The sequence below is a fragment of the Entelurus aequoreus genome, linkage group LG16 (genome assembly GCF_033978785.1).
Source record: "Entelurus aequoreus isolate RoL-2023_Sb linkage group LG16, RoL_Eaeq_v1.1, whole genome shotgun sequence".
Taxonomy (NCBI): domain Eukaryota; kingdom Metazoa; phylum Chordata; class Actinopteri; order Syngnathiformes; family Syngnathidae; genus Entelurus; species Entelurus aequoreus.
The window spans coordinates 7,763,917-7,783,152 of NC_084746.1; the positions used below are offsets into that span (position 1 = coordinate 7,763,917).

At 37.8% G+C, this 19,236-nt stretch overlaps 1 protein-coding gene across 1 annotated transcript in view; it reads left to right on the top strand.

Moving 5' to 3' along the window:
• Window positions 1-19,236, top strand: part of LOC133631559 (collagen alpha-1(XI) chain-like) — a 188,299-nt gene that overhangs the window by 162,800 nt on the left and 6,263 nt on the right. The window contains exons 46-63 of the mRNA XM_062023875.1: window positions 3,768-3,875; window positions 9,000-9,053; window positions 9,178-9,231; window positions 9,301-9,354; window positions 10,871-10,924; window positions 11,031-11,138; window positions 11,237-11,290; window positions 11,400-11,453; window positions 11,542-11,595; window positions 13,433-13,486; window positions 13,558-13,665; window positions 15,163-15,216; window positions 15,300-15,353; window positions 15,425-15,532; window positions 18,423-18,476; window positions 18,563-18,598; window positions 18,675-18,728; window positions 18,808-19,060. Of these exons, the coding sequence (XP_061879859.1) occupies window positions 3,768-3,875; window positions 9,000-9,053; window positions 9,178-9,231; window positions 9,301-9,354; window positions 10,871-10,924; window positions 11,031-11,138; window positions 11,237-11,290; window positions 11,400-11,453; window positions 11,542-11,595; window positions 13,433-13,486; window positions 13,558-13,665; window positions 15,163-15,216; window positions 15,300-15,353; window positions 15,425-15,532; window positions 18,423-18,476; window positions 18,563-18,598; window positions 18,675-18,728; window positions 18,808-19,060 (1,369 nt within the window). The remainder of the gene's footprint in view (window positions 1-3,767; window positions 3,876-8,999; window positions 9,054-9,177; window positions 9,232-9,300; window positions 9,355-10,870; window positions 10,925-11,030; window positions 11,139-11,236; window positions 11,291-11,399; window positions 11,454-11,541; window positions 11,596-13,432; window positions 13,487-13,557; window positions 13,666-15,162; window positions 15,217-15,299; window positions 15,354-15,424; window positions 15,533-18,422; window positions 18,477-18,562; window positions 18,599-18,674; window positions 18,729-18,807; window positions 19,061-19,236) is intronic.

Here is a 19,236-nt window from a genome sequence, read left to right on the forward strand (position 1 = left end):
AATGTATGCAATATTTTTTCCACATAAAACATTATAAAGTGACATTTTTTAAGTAATAATTCATTGTAACAGAGATTTTGTGTCTTTTTTTTTTTTTGAGCAATGGCAAAAAAAATAAAAAATAAACAAAGACAAAAGAAAAGAAAAAACAGCCTGCATGGCAGCTTTGTGTCAACATTGCAACTTTTTCTCGTTAGATTTCACCTCAGTCCACTTTTTTTAAATGTTTTTTTTAATTTTTGCAATACTATCAATTTTGCAATTTTTGCAGAATGTGCGGGGGGCCGGTAAACGATTAGCTGCGGGCCGCAAATGGCCCCCGGGCCGCACTTTGGACACCTCTGTCCTACACGAAGTATATTTGCAGTCAGTCATATTATCTTATTTTTGTCACGTAAAAAAATATTCTGGACATGACCTCAGTGTTCTCAATGGTAGTTACGGCCATGACTACAATGGCGGACTTGCGCAAAGCTCTCCGGATAAATCTCTACCATATATGGAGATATCCGCTGACATTACATTTGGGTAAAACCGTCACAAATTGGGCAAATTCCAAACAGCTCGTTTGGAGGAAGTATGAAGGAAGGCAAGATTGTTTTATCAATATCTCCGCCATGCCTCCGTGGTTTGATTTAAAATGTTCAGGACTTATGTGGATCCCAAATAGACAAAAACAAGTACCGATAGGTAAGAAAAGTTGGTTTTGAATAATAGGTCCCCTTTATACTCTCAGTATTTATATAACTGTTCAATCCAGGCATTATGTCTCTATTTAATGACAAATTACTGTCAGGTTCAAACACTGATGACATCTATTAAACAGACAAGAAGCAAGGAATCATGCAGAGACAGAGTTCAATTTGGCTCAATTGAGGAGACACGTTTTTTAGGCTGTACTCTAGTTACAGATCCAAACTACGTTCTAAAAGTCCAGCCCACGTGCTTCCTCTATTTATTTGCGAGGTCCCTGGTTACATCACTGAAGCTGTCGCTGAGGGATGGGGGTAATCTCGACAGCTCCAGTTAGACACAATATATGATTATACAAAAATGTAAATGTGCTGACAGTCGTGATATCGCCTTGTCTCTGCTCTGTCTGCGTCACGGTACTCGGTGTTCGGTCTTGGCAATCAGCAGGCCGTTCCTGGACACAACACTGATACGAGACTGGCTTGCAATCTTTTGGATTGCCAGCTTTGCACAGACAAAGAAAAATGCAATTTCAGCACAATTGATAATAACTATAGCAACGGCCCTTAAGCATAAGAGTTGTGTGATAATATATACATAATTATTCTAACAATTACCACAAAATGGCAAACATTGAATAGAGATGTACTTATTAATCACCGTACAATTGTTGTGAAATTTTGACAGTCATATAAATAAAACACAAAATCCTTTATTTTTGACAAAGAGCACTAAAAAATATTTTAAAATACAGAACTAGAAATAAATACATACTAAAATACAAGATGCAGATTAACACAGTTTTTTTTTTCATTTTATTTTTATTGACATCCAGCATCAGACATACATTATATATCTGTTGTCTGCCCTAAATGTCAAAATATTTTTTGTTTATATCCCAACCATACCACCCCCCCCCAAAAAGAAAGAAACAGCAAGATTCAAAGTAGTATCTACAAATACATCAGTTAAATAAATAAAAAAGAAATAATAATACATTAATAATAATAATCAGAAATAAAATAAAATAATTTAAACAGATATATATATATATATATATATATATATATATATATATATATATATATATATATATATATATATATATATATATCTGTTTAAATTATTTTATTTTATATATATATATATATATATATATATATATATATATATATATATATATATATATATATATATATATATCTGTTTAAATTATTTTATTTTATTTCTGATTATTATTATTATTTCTTTTTTGTTTATTTAATATATATATATATATATATATATATATATATATATATATATATATATATATATATATATATATATATATATATATATAAACACAAATTTTTAAATACAAAATTTTAGTTGTGAATACCAACATTTTGCTCTCAGTAATTTTGTTTTTGTATAAGTCACTCTCAGAAATAAAGGTTGGTGACCACTGTGCTACGAATTATATAATCATACTCGCAACCATACTTAAATATTAAATTATATAGTTTATTATTAGTAAATTAATGAATAATTGCATTCAATATTAGCATACTATTGAATATTTTTTACCAACTATAAATAAGTCAACTGTTATATTTAATTATTTACAATTATTGAAAAATGTCCATTCTTGCAATAATTATAATTTTTTTCATTTTATTTTTATTGACATCCAGCATCAGACATTCCTATCCATTACATCATATTCACATACATCATATATCTATTGTCTGCCCTAAATGTCAAAATATTTTTTGTTTATATCCCAAACATACCCCCCCCCCCAAAAAGAAAGAAACAGCAAAAAAAACAAAGTAGTATCTACAAATACATAAATTAAATAAACAAAAAATAATTAATAATAAATTAATAATAATAACCAGAAATAAAATAAAAGAATATAAACAGATATATATATATATATAGTAACACAGTTTTTTTAATACAAAATTTGAGTTGTGAATACCAACATTTTGGTCTCAGTAATTTTGTTTTTGTATAAGTCACTCTCAGAAATAAAGGTTGTTGACCACTGTGCTACGAATTATATAATCATACTCGCAACCATACTTAAATATTAAATTATATAGTTTATTATTAGTAAATTAATGAATAATTGTATTCAATATTAGCATACTATTCAATATTTTTATACCAACTATAAATAAGTCAACATTTGTATTTAATGATTTACAATTATTGAAAAATGTCCATATTTGCAACAATTAGAATGTTTTTCATTTTATTTTTATTGACATCCAGCATCAGACATTCCTATCCATTACATCATATTCACATACATCATATATCTGTTGTCTGCCCTAAATGTCAAAATATTTTTTGTTTATATCCCAACCATACCACCCCCCCCCCCAAAAAAAGAAAGAAACAGCAAAAAAACAATGTAGTATCTACAAATACATAAATTAAATACACAAAAAATAATTAATAATACATTAATAATAATAACCACAAATAAAATAAAAGAATATAAACATATATATATATATATATATATATATATATATATATATATATATATATATATATATATATATATATATATATATATATATATATATTAACACAGTTTTTTAAATACAAAATTTGAGTTGTGAATACCAACATTTTGCTCTCAGTAATTTTGTTTTTGTATAAATCACTCTCAGAAATAAAGGTTGGCGACCACTTTGCTACGAATTATATAATCATACCAACTATTGATAAGTCAACTGTTGTGTTTAATGATTTACAATTATTAAAAAATGTCCATTCTTGCAATATTTAGAATTGTTTTCCCATATTTGCAACCTTTTTGAAGCAATTTTTCAACTTTTTTTCCCCGTTCTTAACGGCGTGTGGAAGCACATGCCTTCTTTGTCATCCATCTTAAGTTTTCCTCATGGCTGTGTGGCCTCACATAAATAATTAGGTGAGGAATATTGATTCAGAAGTGTCCCTCCTAACTGACTGCATTAATGGAGGAAAATGGTTATCGACCCTCCTTCTGCTTAACTGTGTAACCTTGAATATGTGACTTTTTTTCTTTTTTTTTAACCTTTGGCCTCCCACAGGGCAGCGATGGCGAGTCAGGACCCCGGGGTCAGCAGGGTATGTTTGGCCAAAAGGGAGACGAAGGATCCCGAGGATTCCCTGGTCTTCCAGGACCCGTCGGACTGCAGGTTTGTTCACTTGGCGTCCACAACGCCTGCATGTTTACATTTACCGACTCTCTCGTTAAATCTCGTTACGATGGAGCACATGCCTTCTTCCTGAGCTGAATGACTCTGTGGTCATTTCATCTCGAAGCATCATTTACATGCATTTGAAAAACACAGCATCATTTATTCATGCGGCCCTGCTCCTGGGTGAATAATGTTTGTTTGCTCCGTCCCCTCCTTAGAATAGACCCAGCTACAAATCCATCACGGCTGCTGCTAACATTTAGCACTTGGCGTGTTGCCGCGGTGTTAACGCTGCCATTGCTTTTACTCTCAGACTCATGCCGTAAACAAAACTCGATAGCCGATGCAGAGCGCTGGGTTTTTCTTGGCCTACGAGTCCGTGCTTGATTAAAGCGCATCTTTTGTCTCGTAAAACTGGCCCCGTACAGACTGAGTTGCAACAGTCTTTTGCAACATTTCCCAAACGCAAGATCCAAAGTGTTGTAAACTATTAATTCAATTATTATTGATCCTCCAAGCAGGAACACACTTGTACTAGAAACAATAAATGCTTCAATATAGGTGGGGTGTTCATGCATTTACAGGGAAATATTTGGAGAGAGGCTCATTATTTATAACTGTGTTTTTTCAACCTTTTTTGAGCCAAGGCACATTTTTTGCGTTGAAAAAATGCGGAGGCACACCACCAGCAGAAATCATTAAAAAGCTAAACTCAGTTGACAGTAAAAAGTCGTTGTCGCAATTGTTAGATATGACTTTAAACCATAACCAAGCATGCATCAATATAGCTCTTGTCTCAAAGTAGGTGTACTGTCACCACCTGTCACATCACACCGTGACTTATTTGGAGTTTTTTGGTGTTTTCCTGTGTGTAGTGTTTTAGTTCTCCTATTTTGGTGGCTTTTTCTCTTTTTTTTGGTATTTTCCTGTAGCAGTTTCATGTCTTCCTTTGAGCGATATTTCCCGCATCTACTTTGTTTTAGCAATCAGGAATATTTCAGTAGTTTTTATCCTTCTTTGTGGGGACATTGTTGATTGTCATGTCATGTTCGGATGTACATTGTGGACGCCGTTTTTGCTCCACAGTAAGTCTTTGCTGTCGTCCAGCATTCTGTTTTTGTTTACTTTGTAGCCAGTTCAGTTTTAGTTTCGTTCTGCGTAGCCTTCCCTAAGCGTCAATGCCTTTTCTTAGGGGCACTCACCTTTTGTTTATTTTCGGTTTAAGCATTAGATACCTTTTTACCTGCACCCTGCCTCCCGCTGTTTCCGACATCTACAAAGCAATTAGCTACCAGCTGCCACCTACTGATATGGAAGAGTATTACACGGTTACTCTGCCGACATCTAGACAGCACAGACACTCAACAACAACACATCATTTGCAGACTATATTTACTGGTTTGCAAAAAAAATGTTTAACCCAAATAGGTGAAATTAGATCATCTTCAACGGCACACCAGACTGTATCTCACTGCACACTAGTGGTTGAAAAACACTGATTTATAACAACTCAGTTTTTCTTACCTTTATTAATGCGTTAACAACGGCACGTTTGCAGATTATTATTACTGGTTTGCAAAAAATATTTCTAACCCAAATAGTTGAAATTACATTATCTCCCACGGCACACCAGACTGTATCAGACTGACACTAATGTGTGCCCTTGTTGAGTGTCGGTGCTGTCTAGAGCTCGGCAGAGTAACCATTTTATACTCTTCCATATCAGTAGGTGGCAGCAAGTAGCTAATTGCTTTGTAGATGTCGGGAACATGGTTTGTCGTGATCACAATATGCAGACGACAGTGTGCAGGTAAAAAGGTATCTAATGCTTAAACCAAAAATAAACAAAACGCAAGTGCCGCTAAGAAAAGGCTTTGAAGCTTAGGGAAGGCTATGCAAAACGAAACTAAAACTGAACTGGTTGCAAAGTAAACAAAAACAGAATGCTGGACGACAGCAAAGACTTACAGCGTGTGGAGCAGACAGCGTCCACAAAGTACATCCGAACATGACATGACGATCAACAATGTCACCGCAAAGAAGGATAGTGACAACTTAAATAGTCTTGATTGTTAAAACAAAGCAGGTGCGGGGAATAGCGCTGAAGGAAGACATGAAACTGCTACAGGAAAATACCAACAAAACAGGAAAAGCCAAAGTAGGAGCGCAAGACAAGACCTAAAACACTACACACAGGAAAACACCAAAAAACTCCAAATAAGTCACGGCGTGATGTGACAGGTCATGAGACAAGAGCTATGGTGATGCCTGGTTGGTTATGGTTTGAATTCATATCCAACACTTGCGAGATCAACTTTATATTGTCAATATCGGCTACTGAGTTTCATTGTTTAATGTTTTCTGCTGGTGGTGTGCCGAATGAAAAAAATGTGCCTTGGCTCAAAAAAAGGTTGAAAAACACTGGATTAGAGAGACAACACATTTCGGAATTTATAGTCAATTATCTAAAAGCTCAACGAGGATGAAAATGAAGAGCAAAGCTCCGCTGGTTAGGAGGGCTAGATAGTGTATTAATGGCTTTTAATTGGACATAATGCACTCAGTCTCCGGTCTTTTAATTAAGATTGCCTCAGCTGGCCTTCAATGAACAGACACATTGAGCCCAGCCACTCTCTGAAATTATCCGCAGCGTTAATGATTTTTGACTGCCGCCAATGAATGGCTTTGTGTCCCAGACCGTCCAGACAGCTGGAATATTTCAATTGCGAAGTGGACGAATCACGCCAGCGTTAGCAGACTTATATCGATTAGCGTCCGTGTGTCAAAGAGTTGGTCTTTCTAATCCATTTGTACATCTTACTTCACAAACACCATTGTTATTTATGAGCCCGATACGCGCACATTCTTGCAAAGCCGATGTCTTATAGCTTGGAGCGAGTGTAAATTAGCCTGCCGCACTAGCGTACAGGAAATCAACAAAATGGTCTAGATGGAAACAAACCCAAATGTAGTGATTAATGCAACGTGTCATTTCGGTTTCGAGTTGCGTGTCATTACAGCAGCAAGCAGCGCAATTACAATTGTCCATGCTGATGAATTGTGTGCGTACGATTCAAATAATGTACTTCTCTTCATGCATTATTTAAAAGCCCCGTGTTATATTTCAGCTTTGTGTATATTCCAACATCTAGCCTTGATGCCGGATTTTAGGCATGTTAAAAGGAATTTTTGTGAGCCATACTCAATACTCACCATTTTGTGTGATTGTAGCTTGAATGCTGTCTCTCCGACAGTGTGTCTCCAAGAAGCACTATTGTATACTTTATATATATTTTTCTGCACTCTCCAACGTAATAGACGTCTGTGGAAGGCGCCTCCTAGCTGTCAGGTTCAAACACTGATGACATCTATTAAACAAGACGAGGCAAAGAATTAAACAGAGACAGAATTCAATTTGGACTCAACATATTGAGGAGAGTCGCCCGGACATTGTATCCTTCTACAATCTCCAGCACGCTCTGCCAAAAGATTGTATGCCTCCTTCTTTTATTTTGGACCCTCCCCGACCACGTGGCCACGGCTCTTTCTAAAGGACAAAAGGTCGCAAAAAGTTCACAGAAAAGGTCGTAAACAATTCACAGAAAAGGTCATTTCAAAAAGAGTTCGTACAATAGTTCAAAAAGAGGTCCATAAAATAGTTCAAGAAGAGATCGTCTGGAAATTGGGCAGATCCTGTCATCTCTCCGCTTTGAAGTCCTTGGGCCAGAAAAACATCCTTCTGTTGATTACCATACATGAGAGAACACAGAAAACCCTTCATGTGGCTCTCCCCCTTACACAGTGGAGTTTTACGAGCCTTCTTCTTGGTAGGTTTCAAAGACAGCTCCCGTCCCCCTGCACAATGTAATACAAAGTTTTTGTGATAATTTAGAAACAATTATTCTAACACTAGCGGTCCCACTGTCAGACACGGCACAGGAGCCCGGCGTGCAGGTTTTAACAAAGTTTTAATAATCATGCGTTTTCACAAAGTCCTCTCTCCAGCGGGACGCGACTTTTCAGCCTCGTCCGTATCCTCTCTCCCCCCTCCTGCTCCCGGCCGCTTACCGTTAAAGACAACAGATGATTAGACTAACACGTACCACCTGTGAAATCTAATCACCTGCCGGCTGTGTCTCGCCGTCAGCACTGTCTGATGGTGCTCTGTCCTCAGCACCATGGACAGAGGCGGTGACCTTAATGTTAGTGTTGCACAATACATGCTAACAGGACGCTTACATTTTAACCTCATGCTACATAAGCATATTCTGTGAAAAAATAAATAAATAACCAACCTTACAGCTTCGGTTATTGACGCATAGTTGTTTGGCTGAGCTCCATTCTGTATTTTAAGATGTGTAGCAAAGCCTTATCTGTACAACACTGTCCTGTGCAGTGTGGCGGCGGTGAAAGGGAACGTGTCCTTGGACATGGCAGAACTTCACACACAACGGAGAAGGAGCATTATTTCCATGTTCCTTCCAGAGACGTGACCTTCGCGAACGAGTCGAGTCTTCGAGTGAACCATGAGAACCGATTCCCGGTCGTGAGCCGTTCGTTTGAGAGCCGTGTTTTGCACAACTGGACTAAAAAATATTTAGAGTTAAAGGAAACCTAAGGGCATTTGTATTAACTTTTTCTAAAATAAAAAAATACATATAAAAATATAGAAATGTATATTGTAAAAACATATATTTTTTAATTTTATTTATTTTTATGTGGATTTAATTTTCGGTTTCATTTTTGAGGTTAACTTATGTCTTTTGTTACGAAAGCTTTTTTTATACACTGAATTTTGGTATATTTATCATTATTTTATTCACTGTTCTGTTAAAAACAGAGAACAAGGAAATTGGATATAATTGCTATGGTATGAAAAGGGGTAGGATTAAATAAGCTCCGCTTCTTCCTACTCCTTTTCGGACGCGCTGTAATGAAACAACTGGAAATGTGTGATGCATTACATTGTATCGTATGCATGTTCGAAACAAACTGAACTGAAGTGAAGTGGTGGACAAGTCAGAGGCCTTCATGATGGCATTAAAATTGTTGTCTACTCTCCATCTTTTTGCTTTTCTGATGTTCTACGCCTCTAACAAATACCACCCTCGCCTCTTCTAGGGAATGCCAGGTCCCCCGGGTGAAAAAGGAGAGAACGGAGACGTTGGAGCCATGGTGAGTGTACTTTTAAGTGTAAATGTGTTAAATAATGTGGATTTTTTTCACAGCTATATGTAAAACAATGCATTGGTAATGACACTTTCACACATGTTTAATATCCGTCTCTGTCTTGTCACAGGGTCCTCCTGGACCTCCAGGCCCTCGAGGCCCTCAGGGTTCTGGTGGAGCCAGCGTAAGTTTGTACGTGGAAGACATTAGTTGTGTATAGTTGCGCTCACCGGTTTGTATGCTGCCTCCACAGGGAGCTTTAGGGCCTCCCGGTGGTATCGGAGGACCAGGAGCTGTCGGTGAGAAGGTGAGTTGGGAAACCTGATATCACTTTCGTAAAACATGTTAATGTCTTTTTTAAGCACATTTCTAAGTAATTCCACTGCAAAAAGTCTGTGTTCAAAAACAAAAACAAAAAATACAAAAATGAGGGGTATTTTATTTGAACTAAGCAAAATTATCTGCCAATAGAACAAGAAAAATTTGCTTTGTCAAGACTTTCCAAAACAAGTCAAATTAGCTAACCTCAATGAACCCCAAAATACCTTAAAATAAGTACATTCTCATTAATAACAAGTGCACTTTTCTTGGCAGAAAAAAAAATTAGACCTTTTTGCTCAATATGTTGTAAAATATTCTTAAATTAAGTAAATGCTAGTGCCATTATCTTGACATAATGATATGCATACATCATGATTTTTTTTTTTTCATGCTTGAAGTAAGAAATTATTACTTTAAAAAAGTAGTTTTATACTTGTGAGTGTTGATGACACAGCTTTGCAACACTTGATGTTCTAGTTTCAAGCATGTTTTACTCAATAAAGGTCATCAAATCTCAGCAACAAGCTATAATATCTTACTGAGATCATTAAGGACCAAAACCCTTAAAACAAGTAAAACACTCTAACATAAAATCTGCTTAGTGAGAAGAATTATCTTAACAGACAGAAAATAAGCAAATATCACCCTTATTTGAGATATTTCATCTTACTTAGATTTCAGTTTTTGCAGTGTGGAAGATGCCCAGTGGGGTCATCTACAACCATGCATTTCTACACTGCAAAAAGTCAGTGTTCAAAAACAAGAAAAAAAATTACAAAAATTAGGGGTATTTTATTTGAACTAAGCAAAATTATCTGCCAATAGAATAAGAAAATTTGGCTCGTCAAGACTTTCCAAAAAAAGTAAAATTAGCTAACCTCAATGAACCCAAAAATACCTTAAAATAACTATATTCTCACTAATAACAACTGTACTACTATATGAGTATGTATGTTCTATTGTTTCATTGAAAATAAAAAATCATCGGTTTTAATTATGAGACACAATTGTGTCAAAATCATGATTTTTTTTTTCATGCTTGAAGTAAGAAATGATTACTTTAAAAAAGTAGTTTTATACTTGTGAGTGTTGATGACACAGCTTTGCAACAGTTGATATTCTAGTTTCAAGCATGTTTTACTCAATATAGGTCATCAAATCTCAGCAACAAGCTGTAATATCTTACTGAGATCATTTAGGACCCAAACCCTTAAAACAAGTAAAACACTCTAACATAAAATCTGCTTAGTGAGAAGAATTATCTTATCAGACAGAAAATAAGCAAATATCACCCTTATTTGAGATATTTCATCTTACTTAGATTTCAGTTTTTGCTGTGTGGAAGATGCCCAGTGGGATACATTGGGGTCATCTACAACCATGCATTTCTAGTCCCAACTGTTTGCAGCTTTATTTCATATTAAAGGGATGAGGTTTGAATATTTGGTGTATCTGATATCTGCATTTTGACACATTTTTTTTGACACATTACTGCTCAACAGGGAGAAACCGGCGAGGCGGGTAACCCGGGATCATCAGGAGAACCAGGTCCAGGAGTGAGTACAGGAGCAGCTTTGTTCGCAAACTCATTTTCATTCACACGATGATATTATGAATCTTTTAATGGCAGTTAAAGTGACGCAAACCTTTGTGTGTCCTCAGGGCGCACGAGGAGAGAGTGGGGAGAAGGGAGAACCTGGACCACCAGGAGCCGCTGGACCTGCTGGCGCCCGTGGACCCGGTGGAGATGACGGTCCAAAGGGAAATTCTGTACGTCAGCTCCATAGATTTAAAAAAAAAAAAAAAAACACAATCCAAACAAGGACAAACACTTAAGTCAAGTTCTGACTTTCTCCGCCTCTTTGCAGGGACCCGCTGGCTTCCCAGGAGACCCCGGTCCCCCCGGTGAACCCGGCGCCGCTGTAAGTGTTACAATTATCCCTCCATTGATCTGGCGGCGCGACGTCATAACCAGAACCTTTCTACTTTGTACGCACTTCTTATCTTTAACTGACTTGTCTTCTCATTTAGGGCCTTGATGGTTTATCAGGAGACAAGGGAGATGACGGAGATGCTGGTCAACCAGTGAGTAAAAAATCGAATCTAAATAAATTGTACTGGTCAATGTAAGAAAAAAAAACATGTTTTAAAAGTGGTATCTTTTTACAATTAGGGTCCCCCAGGTCCTTCTGGCGAGGCTGGAGTACCAGGACCTCCTGGCAAAAGGGTAAGTGATGGTTATTCACCGTAAAGTTATTCAAGATTGTGACAGTCTGTCGTCCGGGTTCCATGGACCACCAAAGAGGGACATGACTGCGGCAGTTTTATCACTTTGTTTATATTTCAATAAACCTTCTGTGCAGGTCGGGTCGCTTTTCAGCTCCTCTTCCCTGAAACCGCTCGCTCCTCCGGTTGCTTTTCAGCCGCCCTCGTCTTCGTCTCGCTCTTGGTCGCTTCCGCTCTTCATGGAGTGCTCGCGTCTCTCCAACTCCTTCTGCCTCGTCGTTCTCGAATGCCGCCCTTTTACACACTGGGAGGGGATTACACAATTGTGCCCAGCCGGGCGATCCACGCACCTGACGTTTATTACGGCGTCGATCCCGGCGCGCCACGCCTCTTCGCCGCCATCTCGTAGTCGGCCCTGGCATGCCCCGCCTCGCTGTCGGTCTGCCGGCCACGCCTCCCCACAAAGATGTTGCAGGGTTTTTCTACCTAATGAATGCTCACGTGACGGAGAACAGCGGCCAGGTTTAAGTACTTAAAGACCCATTTAAAAATGTATTTCTGAAAAAGGTTTTATGAAGATTATCAATCAATCAATCAATCAATGTTTACTTATATAGCCCTAAATCACGAGTGTCTCAAAGGGCTGCACAAGCCACAACAATTATAACTGATTTTCTTTCATTCTGATTACCGTATTTTTTGGAGTATAAGTCGCACCGGCCGAAAATGCATAATAAAGAAGGAAAAAAAACATATAAGTCGCACTGGAGTATAAGTCGCATTTTTTGGGGAAATGTATTTGATAAAACCCAACACCAAGAATAGACATTTGAAAGGCAATTTAAAATAAATAAAGAATAGTGAACAACAGGCTGAATAAGTGTACGTTATATGAGGCATAAATAACCAACTGAGAACGTGCCTGGTATGTTAACAGAACATATTATGGTAAGAGTCATTCAAATAACTATAACATATAGAACATGCTATACGTTTACCAAACAATCTGTCACTCCTAATCGCTAAATCCCATGAAATCTTATACGTCTAGTCTCTTACGTGAATGAGCTAAATAATATTATTTGATATTTTACGCTAATGTGTTAATAATTTCACACATAAGTCGCTCCTGAGTATAAGTCGCACCCCCGGCCAAACTATGAAAAAAACTGTGACTTATAGTCCGAAAAATACGGTAGTTTTATTCTGAATGAAACATTAGTCCGTTCCGAACACAATGAGTAGCCCAGTCGTCTAATATTATTTTTGGTTTTTTTTACAAAGGAAATGCATGCTTTTAATTAACCATCATATTATTATTTACAATATTTAAATTACCTGTAATGTTGATAAATTGTATTTTATTTGTATTTTTAAATGTAAATAAATTAGGTATCTATCTTGTATCTAAAAAAAAATTGCATGTGGATGCTTGACAACATTAGCACACGTGCACGCTTGGGTACACGCAACACATAACACAACACAACACACACACACTGCTAATGCACTCACATGCTCATAACCTACATTGAAATTCCACTGCGGATGGCTTTTGTCGGCCATATTTGATTATTGTCGGCCCCTAATAGCACGCGACAACCCACTTCTGAGAGTCTGACCTGAGGCTGTGTAGCCAAAACGCTGCCGTGCTTTTAGCTCGTATGTTTGCAACATAATGGTCCAGGCGGTGGAGGCACCCTCTGAAGGTCAACTCGTTCACCAGCTGTCCTAAAAGTATGGACGCGAACTAGAATAGCGTCTGTCCATCACTGTTTGCAGCATGGATGGTTTTTTTTTGTCTTTTTTTAATGTGTCATCCTGTGTTTGCCTTTAAGGGACCCCTTGGACCTGTAGGTCAGGGGGGAAGACAAGGAGAGAAGGGATCCAAGGTGATTGATCATTCTTTCATTTTTAGCGTTCTTATAGAACTCCTTTGAGAATTTCACTTTTTCCCCTTCAGGGAGAATCTGGAGCTGAGGGACCTCCCGGAAAGACTGGACCTGTGGGAGCTCAGGGACCTTCAGGCAAGCCTGGCGCTGAGGGTCTGCGAGGAATCCCCGGCCCTGTTGTGAGTACCAGTTAGACCTTTGTAAAGAACAAGTCAAGACAGGGGGAGGCAGATTATCAATCCTTCTTTAGGGTTGTCAGGTTCAAACACTGATGACGTCTATTAATCAGACAAGAAGCAAGGAATCATGCAGAGACAGACTTCAATATAGCTCAGGAGGAGACACGTGTTTTGGGCTGTATTCTAGTTACAGATCCAAACTACGTTCTAAAAGTCCAGCCCGTGTGCTTCCTCTCTTTATTTGGAAGGTCCCTGTTACATCAGGGGTAAGGGGGTAATCTCGACAACTCCAGTTAAACACAATATATGATTATGCAAAAATGCAAATGTGTTGACGCTGGTGATATCGCCTTGTCTCTGCTCTGTCTGCGTCACGGTTCAAGGTTCAAACACTGGTGACATCTATTAAACAAGACAAGAGGCAAAGAATCAAACAGAGACAGAATTCAATTTGGACTCGATATATTGAGGAGAGTCGCCCGGACATTGTGTCCTTCTACAATCTCCAGCACGCTCTGCCAAAAGATTGTATGCCTCCTTCTTTTATTTTGGACCCTCCCCGACCACATGGCCACGGCTGTTTCCAAAGGACAAAGGTCGCAAAAAGTTCACAGAAAAGGTCGTAAACAATTCACAGAAAAGGTCAGTTCATGCAGAGACAGAGTTCAATTTAGCTCATGAGGAGACACGTGTTTTGGGCTGTATTCTAGTTACAGATCCAAACTACGTTCTAAAAGTCCAGCCCACGTGCTTCCTCTCTTTATTTGGAAGGTCCCTGGTTACATCACTGAAGCTGTCGCTGAAGGAAGGGGGTATATGATTATACAAAAATGCAAATGTGTTGACGCTGGTGATATCGCCTTGTCTCTGCTCTGTCTGCGTCACGGTTCAAGGTTCAAACACTGATGACATCTATTAAACAAGACAAGAGGCAAAGAATCAAACAGAGACAGAATTCAATTTGGACTCGATATATGGAGGAGAGTCGCCCGGACATTGTATCCTTCTACAATGTCCAGCACGCTCTGCCAAAAGATTGTATGCCTCCTTCTTTTATTTTGGACCCTCCCCGACCACGTGACCACGGCTGTTTCCAAAGGACAAAGGTCGCAAAAAGTTCACAGAAAAGGTCGTAAACGATTCACAGAAAAGGTCAGTTCAAAAAGAGTTCGTAAAATAGTTCAAAAAGAGGTCCATAAAATAGTTTAAAAAGAATTCGTCTGGAAATTGGGCAGATCCTGTCATCTCTCCGCTTTGAAGTCCTTGGACTTTTCAGCCACGTCCGTATCCTCTCTCCCCTCCGCTTACTGTTAAAGCCATAGATGATTAGATTAACACGTACCACCTGTGAAATCTAATTACCGAGTCTGGACACAACACTGATAGATACGGCTGGCAATCTTTTGGATACCACTTCAGCACAATTGACGATAATTTATAGCAACGGCCCTTAAGCATAAAGTTGTGTGATAATATATACATAATTATTCTAACAAGGGTGAGCAAGGACTTCCCGGCGCCTCTGGAAAAGATGGACCTCCCGGACCTTTGGTAAGATTTTAAAACCCCCGCCACACACGCATTCTTTACTGGCTCATCATCCTGACCTATCACCCCCCCCCCCCCCCCCACAGGGCCCACCCGGACTTCTTGGTATGAAGGGCGACTCCGGCTTCAAGGGAGAGAAAGTAAGCGCTTCTTTCCATGCTTCCTGAAGAACATGACGGTGTAAATGTGGGTCCTTTTCTTTTATACTTAGGGCCATCCTGGTCTGATCGGTCTGATCGGACCCCCCGGTGATGCCGGAGAGAAGGGAGACAGAGGACTGCCCGGAACTCAGGGATCATCTGGTGGCAAGGGTGAAGCTGTGAGTTTTTATCAGTATTATATACCTTGTGATACTTTATGTATATTTCTTTCTTTCTTTCTTTCTTTAGTTTATTTCGAACATGAACACACTTGCAGCATAATACATCACACAATTTCATATCATTCACTTTACATCATGTCCGAAAAGAAGTAGGAATAAGCAAAGCTTATTTAATCCTACCCCTTTCCCACTTCAGAGCGTTTACACATATATACATTCATTCACTGACCTTTTTATAATAGAATGACATCTGTGAATTAGTATATACAACAGTTTTGTAATATGTAATTAATTAATTCAGTCATTATTAACATACTGATATGAAGAATATCTTATTTTCAATAAGGTTGAACGTAATTCTCATAGTTCTTCTTCTTTGTACTTTGTAAGCACTATTAATTTGAACAACCTCTTAAACTGGATCATATCAGTACAATGTTTGACTTCTTTACTTAATCCATTCCATCATTTAATTCCACATACTGATATGCTAAAGGTTCTACACTGCAAAAAGTCAGTGTGCAAAAACAAGAAAAAGAAAAATACAAAAATGAGGGGTATTTTACTTGAACTAAGCAAAATTATCTGCCATTAGAACAAGAAAATTCAGCTTGTCAAGACTTTCCAAAACAAGTAAAATTAACTAACCTCAATGAACCCAAAAATACCTTTAAAATAAGAATATTCTCACTAATAACAAGTGCACTTTTCTTGGTAGAAAAAAAAGGGGCCTTTTTGCTCAATATGTTGAAAAATATTCTTAAATTAAGTAAATGCTAGTGCCATTATCTTGACATAATGATATACGCTCGGCATTACATTTCTTGGAACCAGCAAACTTATACTAAAAACTAATTTATTGTTCTTAATGGAAAGGCAACAAGGCAACCGCTTGTTACTCTCGGGGTTTCCTAGCCGCTCAGGCAAATCATATGGTCTAAAAATGCATTTTTCCATCGATAACATGACATCATCGCGCCAAGTGCGTGCTCTTTCAGTCAATTAGTGCGCATATATACAGCCCGGCCCCCGGCCAAAATGTTTTTAATTGTAATTTTGAGGAATTTATCTGAATGTGCATGAACTATTTCTGTTCAAAATTGTTAGAAATGTCAAATGTTTAAATATTAACTGTCAGTTTACTGTACTGTGCCAACTGTACTACTATATGAGTACTGTACGTATTTTCTATTGTTTCATTGAATGTAAAACAGCAAAGTCCATTTGGCTGTCATCTGTTTTAATTATGAGACACAATTGTGTCAAAATCATGAAATGTCATGCTTGAAATAAGAAATTATTACTTTGAAAAAGTAGTTTTATACTTGTGAGTGTTGATGACACGGCTTTGCAACAGTTGATATTCTAGTTTCAAGCATGTTTTACTCAATATAGGTCATCAAATCTCAGCAACAAGCTGTAATATCTTACTGAGATCATTTAGGACCAAAACCCTTAAAACAAGTAAAAGAGTCTAACATAAAATCTGCTTAGTGAGAAGAATTATCTTATCAGACAGAAAATAAGCAAATATCACCCTTAGTTGAGATATTTAATCCTACTTAGATTTCAGTTTTTGCAGTGTAAGTGTTGTACCTGCATACAAATGTTCTAAATTACATTTTCCTTTAAGGTTATATTTTTCCTCTTTAGTTGAGAAGAATTGTTGTGCATTCTTTGGTAGCAGTTTATAGTATGCCTTGTACATCATTTTAGCTGTTTGCAATTTTACCAAATCATCGAACTTTAATATTTTTGACTCAGAAAATATTCTCTATATCCAACATTATATATCAGTCTAATAGATCTTTTTTGTAACACGGTTAACGAATGTAGCGCACATTTGTAGTTATTTCCCCATATTTCTGCACAACATTTAATGCATTGTAATTAGGGATGTCCGATAATGGCTTTTTTGCCGATATCCGATATTCCGATATTGTCCAACTCTTAATTACCGATACCGATATCAACCGATACCGTTATATACAGTCGTGGAATTCACACATTATTATGCCTAATTTGGACAAGCAGGTATGGTGAAGATAAGGTCCTTTTTAAATAAAGTAATTAAATAAAATAACATAAATAAATTCAAAACATTTTCTTGAATAAAAAAGAAAGTAAAACAATATAAAAACAGTTACATAGAAACTAGTAATTAATGAAAATGAGTTAAATTAACTGTTAAAGGTTAGTACTATTAGTGGACCAGCAGCACGCACAATCATGTGTGCTTACGGACTGTATCCCTTGCAGACTGTATTGATATTAGTGCTGCAACTAACGATTAATTTGATAATCGATTAATCTGTCGATTATTACTTCGATTAATAATCGGATAAATGAGACAAACTACATTTCTATCCTATCCAGTATTTTATTTAAAAAAACAGCATACTGGCACCATACTTATTTTGATTATTGTTTCTCAGCTGTTTGTAAATGTTGCAGTTTATAAATAAAGGTTTAGTAATAAAAAAAAATATGCGCATGCGCATAGCATAGATCCAACGAATCGATGACTAAATTAATCGGCAACTATTTTAATAATCGATTTTAATCGATTTAATCGATTAGTTGTTGCAGCCCTAATTGATATATATTGATATATAATGTAGGAACCAGAATATTAATAACAGAAAGAAACAAGCCTTTTGTGTGATTGAGTGTAAATGGGGGAGGTAGGTTTTTTGGGTTTGTGCACTAATTGCAAGTGTATCCTGTGTTTTTTATGTTGATTTAATAAAAACACAAACAAAAACACACAAAAAAAACGATACCGATAGTAAAAAAACGATACAGATAATTTCCGATATTACATTTTAAAGCATTTATCGGCCGATAATATCCCTAATTGTAATGTAACATGTTTTCCTTCATAAAGGGTCTTGGCGGCTCACAAGGTCCTCTGGGTCCTCCTGGTCCTCCTGGTATTCCTGTAAGTCCACATTTTGCTCTTTTTTTGTTGTTTTTGTTTCGTAACTTGAGCTCTGCCACCATGTTGATTAATTTGTTTTGAAACAGGGAACTCATGGCCAGAAAGGCTCCAAGGGATCATCAGTAAGTTCTGGTTTTGGTCTTTTTTTGGGAGTTTTCCTCATGTCAAATGTGTCCATGACGCTGTGTCTCTCTTCAGGGTTCGGCCGGTCAGAAAGGAGACAATGGACTGATTGGACCACCGGGACCTCCTGTATGTTTGAATGCACTGTGTCCTTGTATTTAATAGTCCTGTCTTGACGTACAGTTAACGTCCTTGGTCCACACCGCAGGGTCCGCCGGGCGACTTCATCCAGCCGCTGCCCATCCAGCACGTGTCCAGGAAGACCAAGCGTCAGGCCGAGCAGCAGGGAGATGAGCCGCTGGCCGACTACGGCACGGACGACCTGGCCATGGAGGACGTGTTTGGCTCGCTCAACAACCTCAAGCAGGACATCGAGCGCATGAAGTTCCCGCTGGGCACCGAGGACAATCCCGCCCGGACCTGCAACGACCTGCACCTCAGCCAGCCCGACTTCCCGAACGGTAGGGAGAGGGAAAGGGGGTTGGTGACGATTAGCAAAATCTATTCGCATTAGTGGCTGCTACTGTAGCTGATGTCATCATGTAAGACAACATTTGGGCAAAATTAGCATCGAAAATGTTTTCAGAATGCTTTTGAAAAACATAGACGTCAGCGTGAGACAAAACATTTAAGTAAT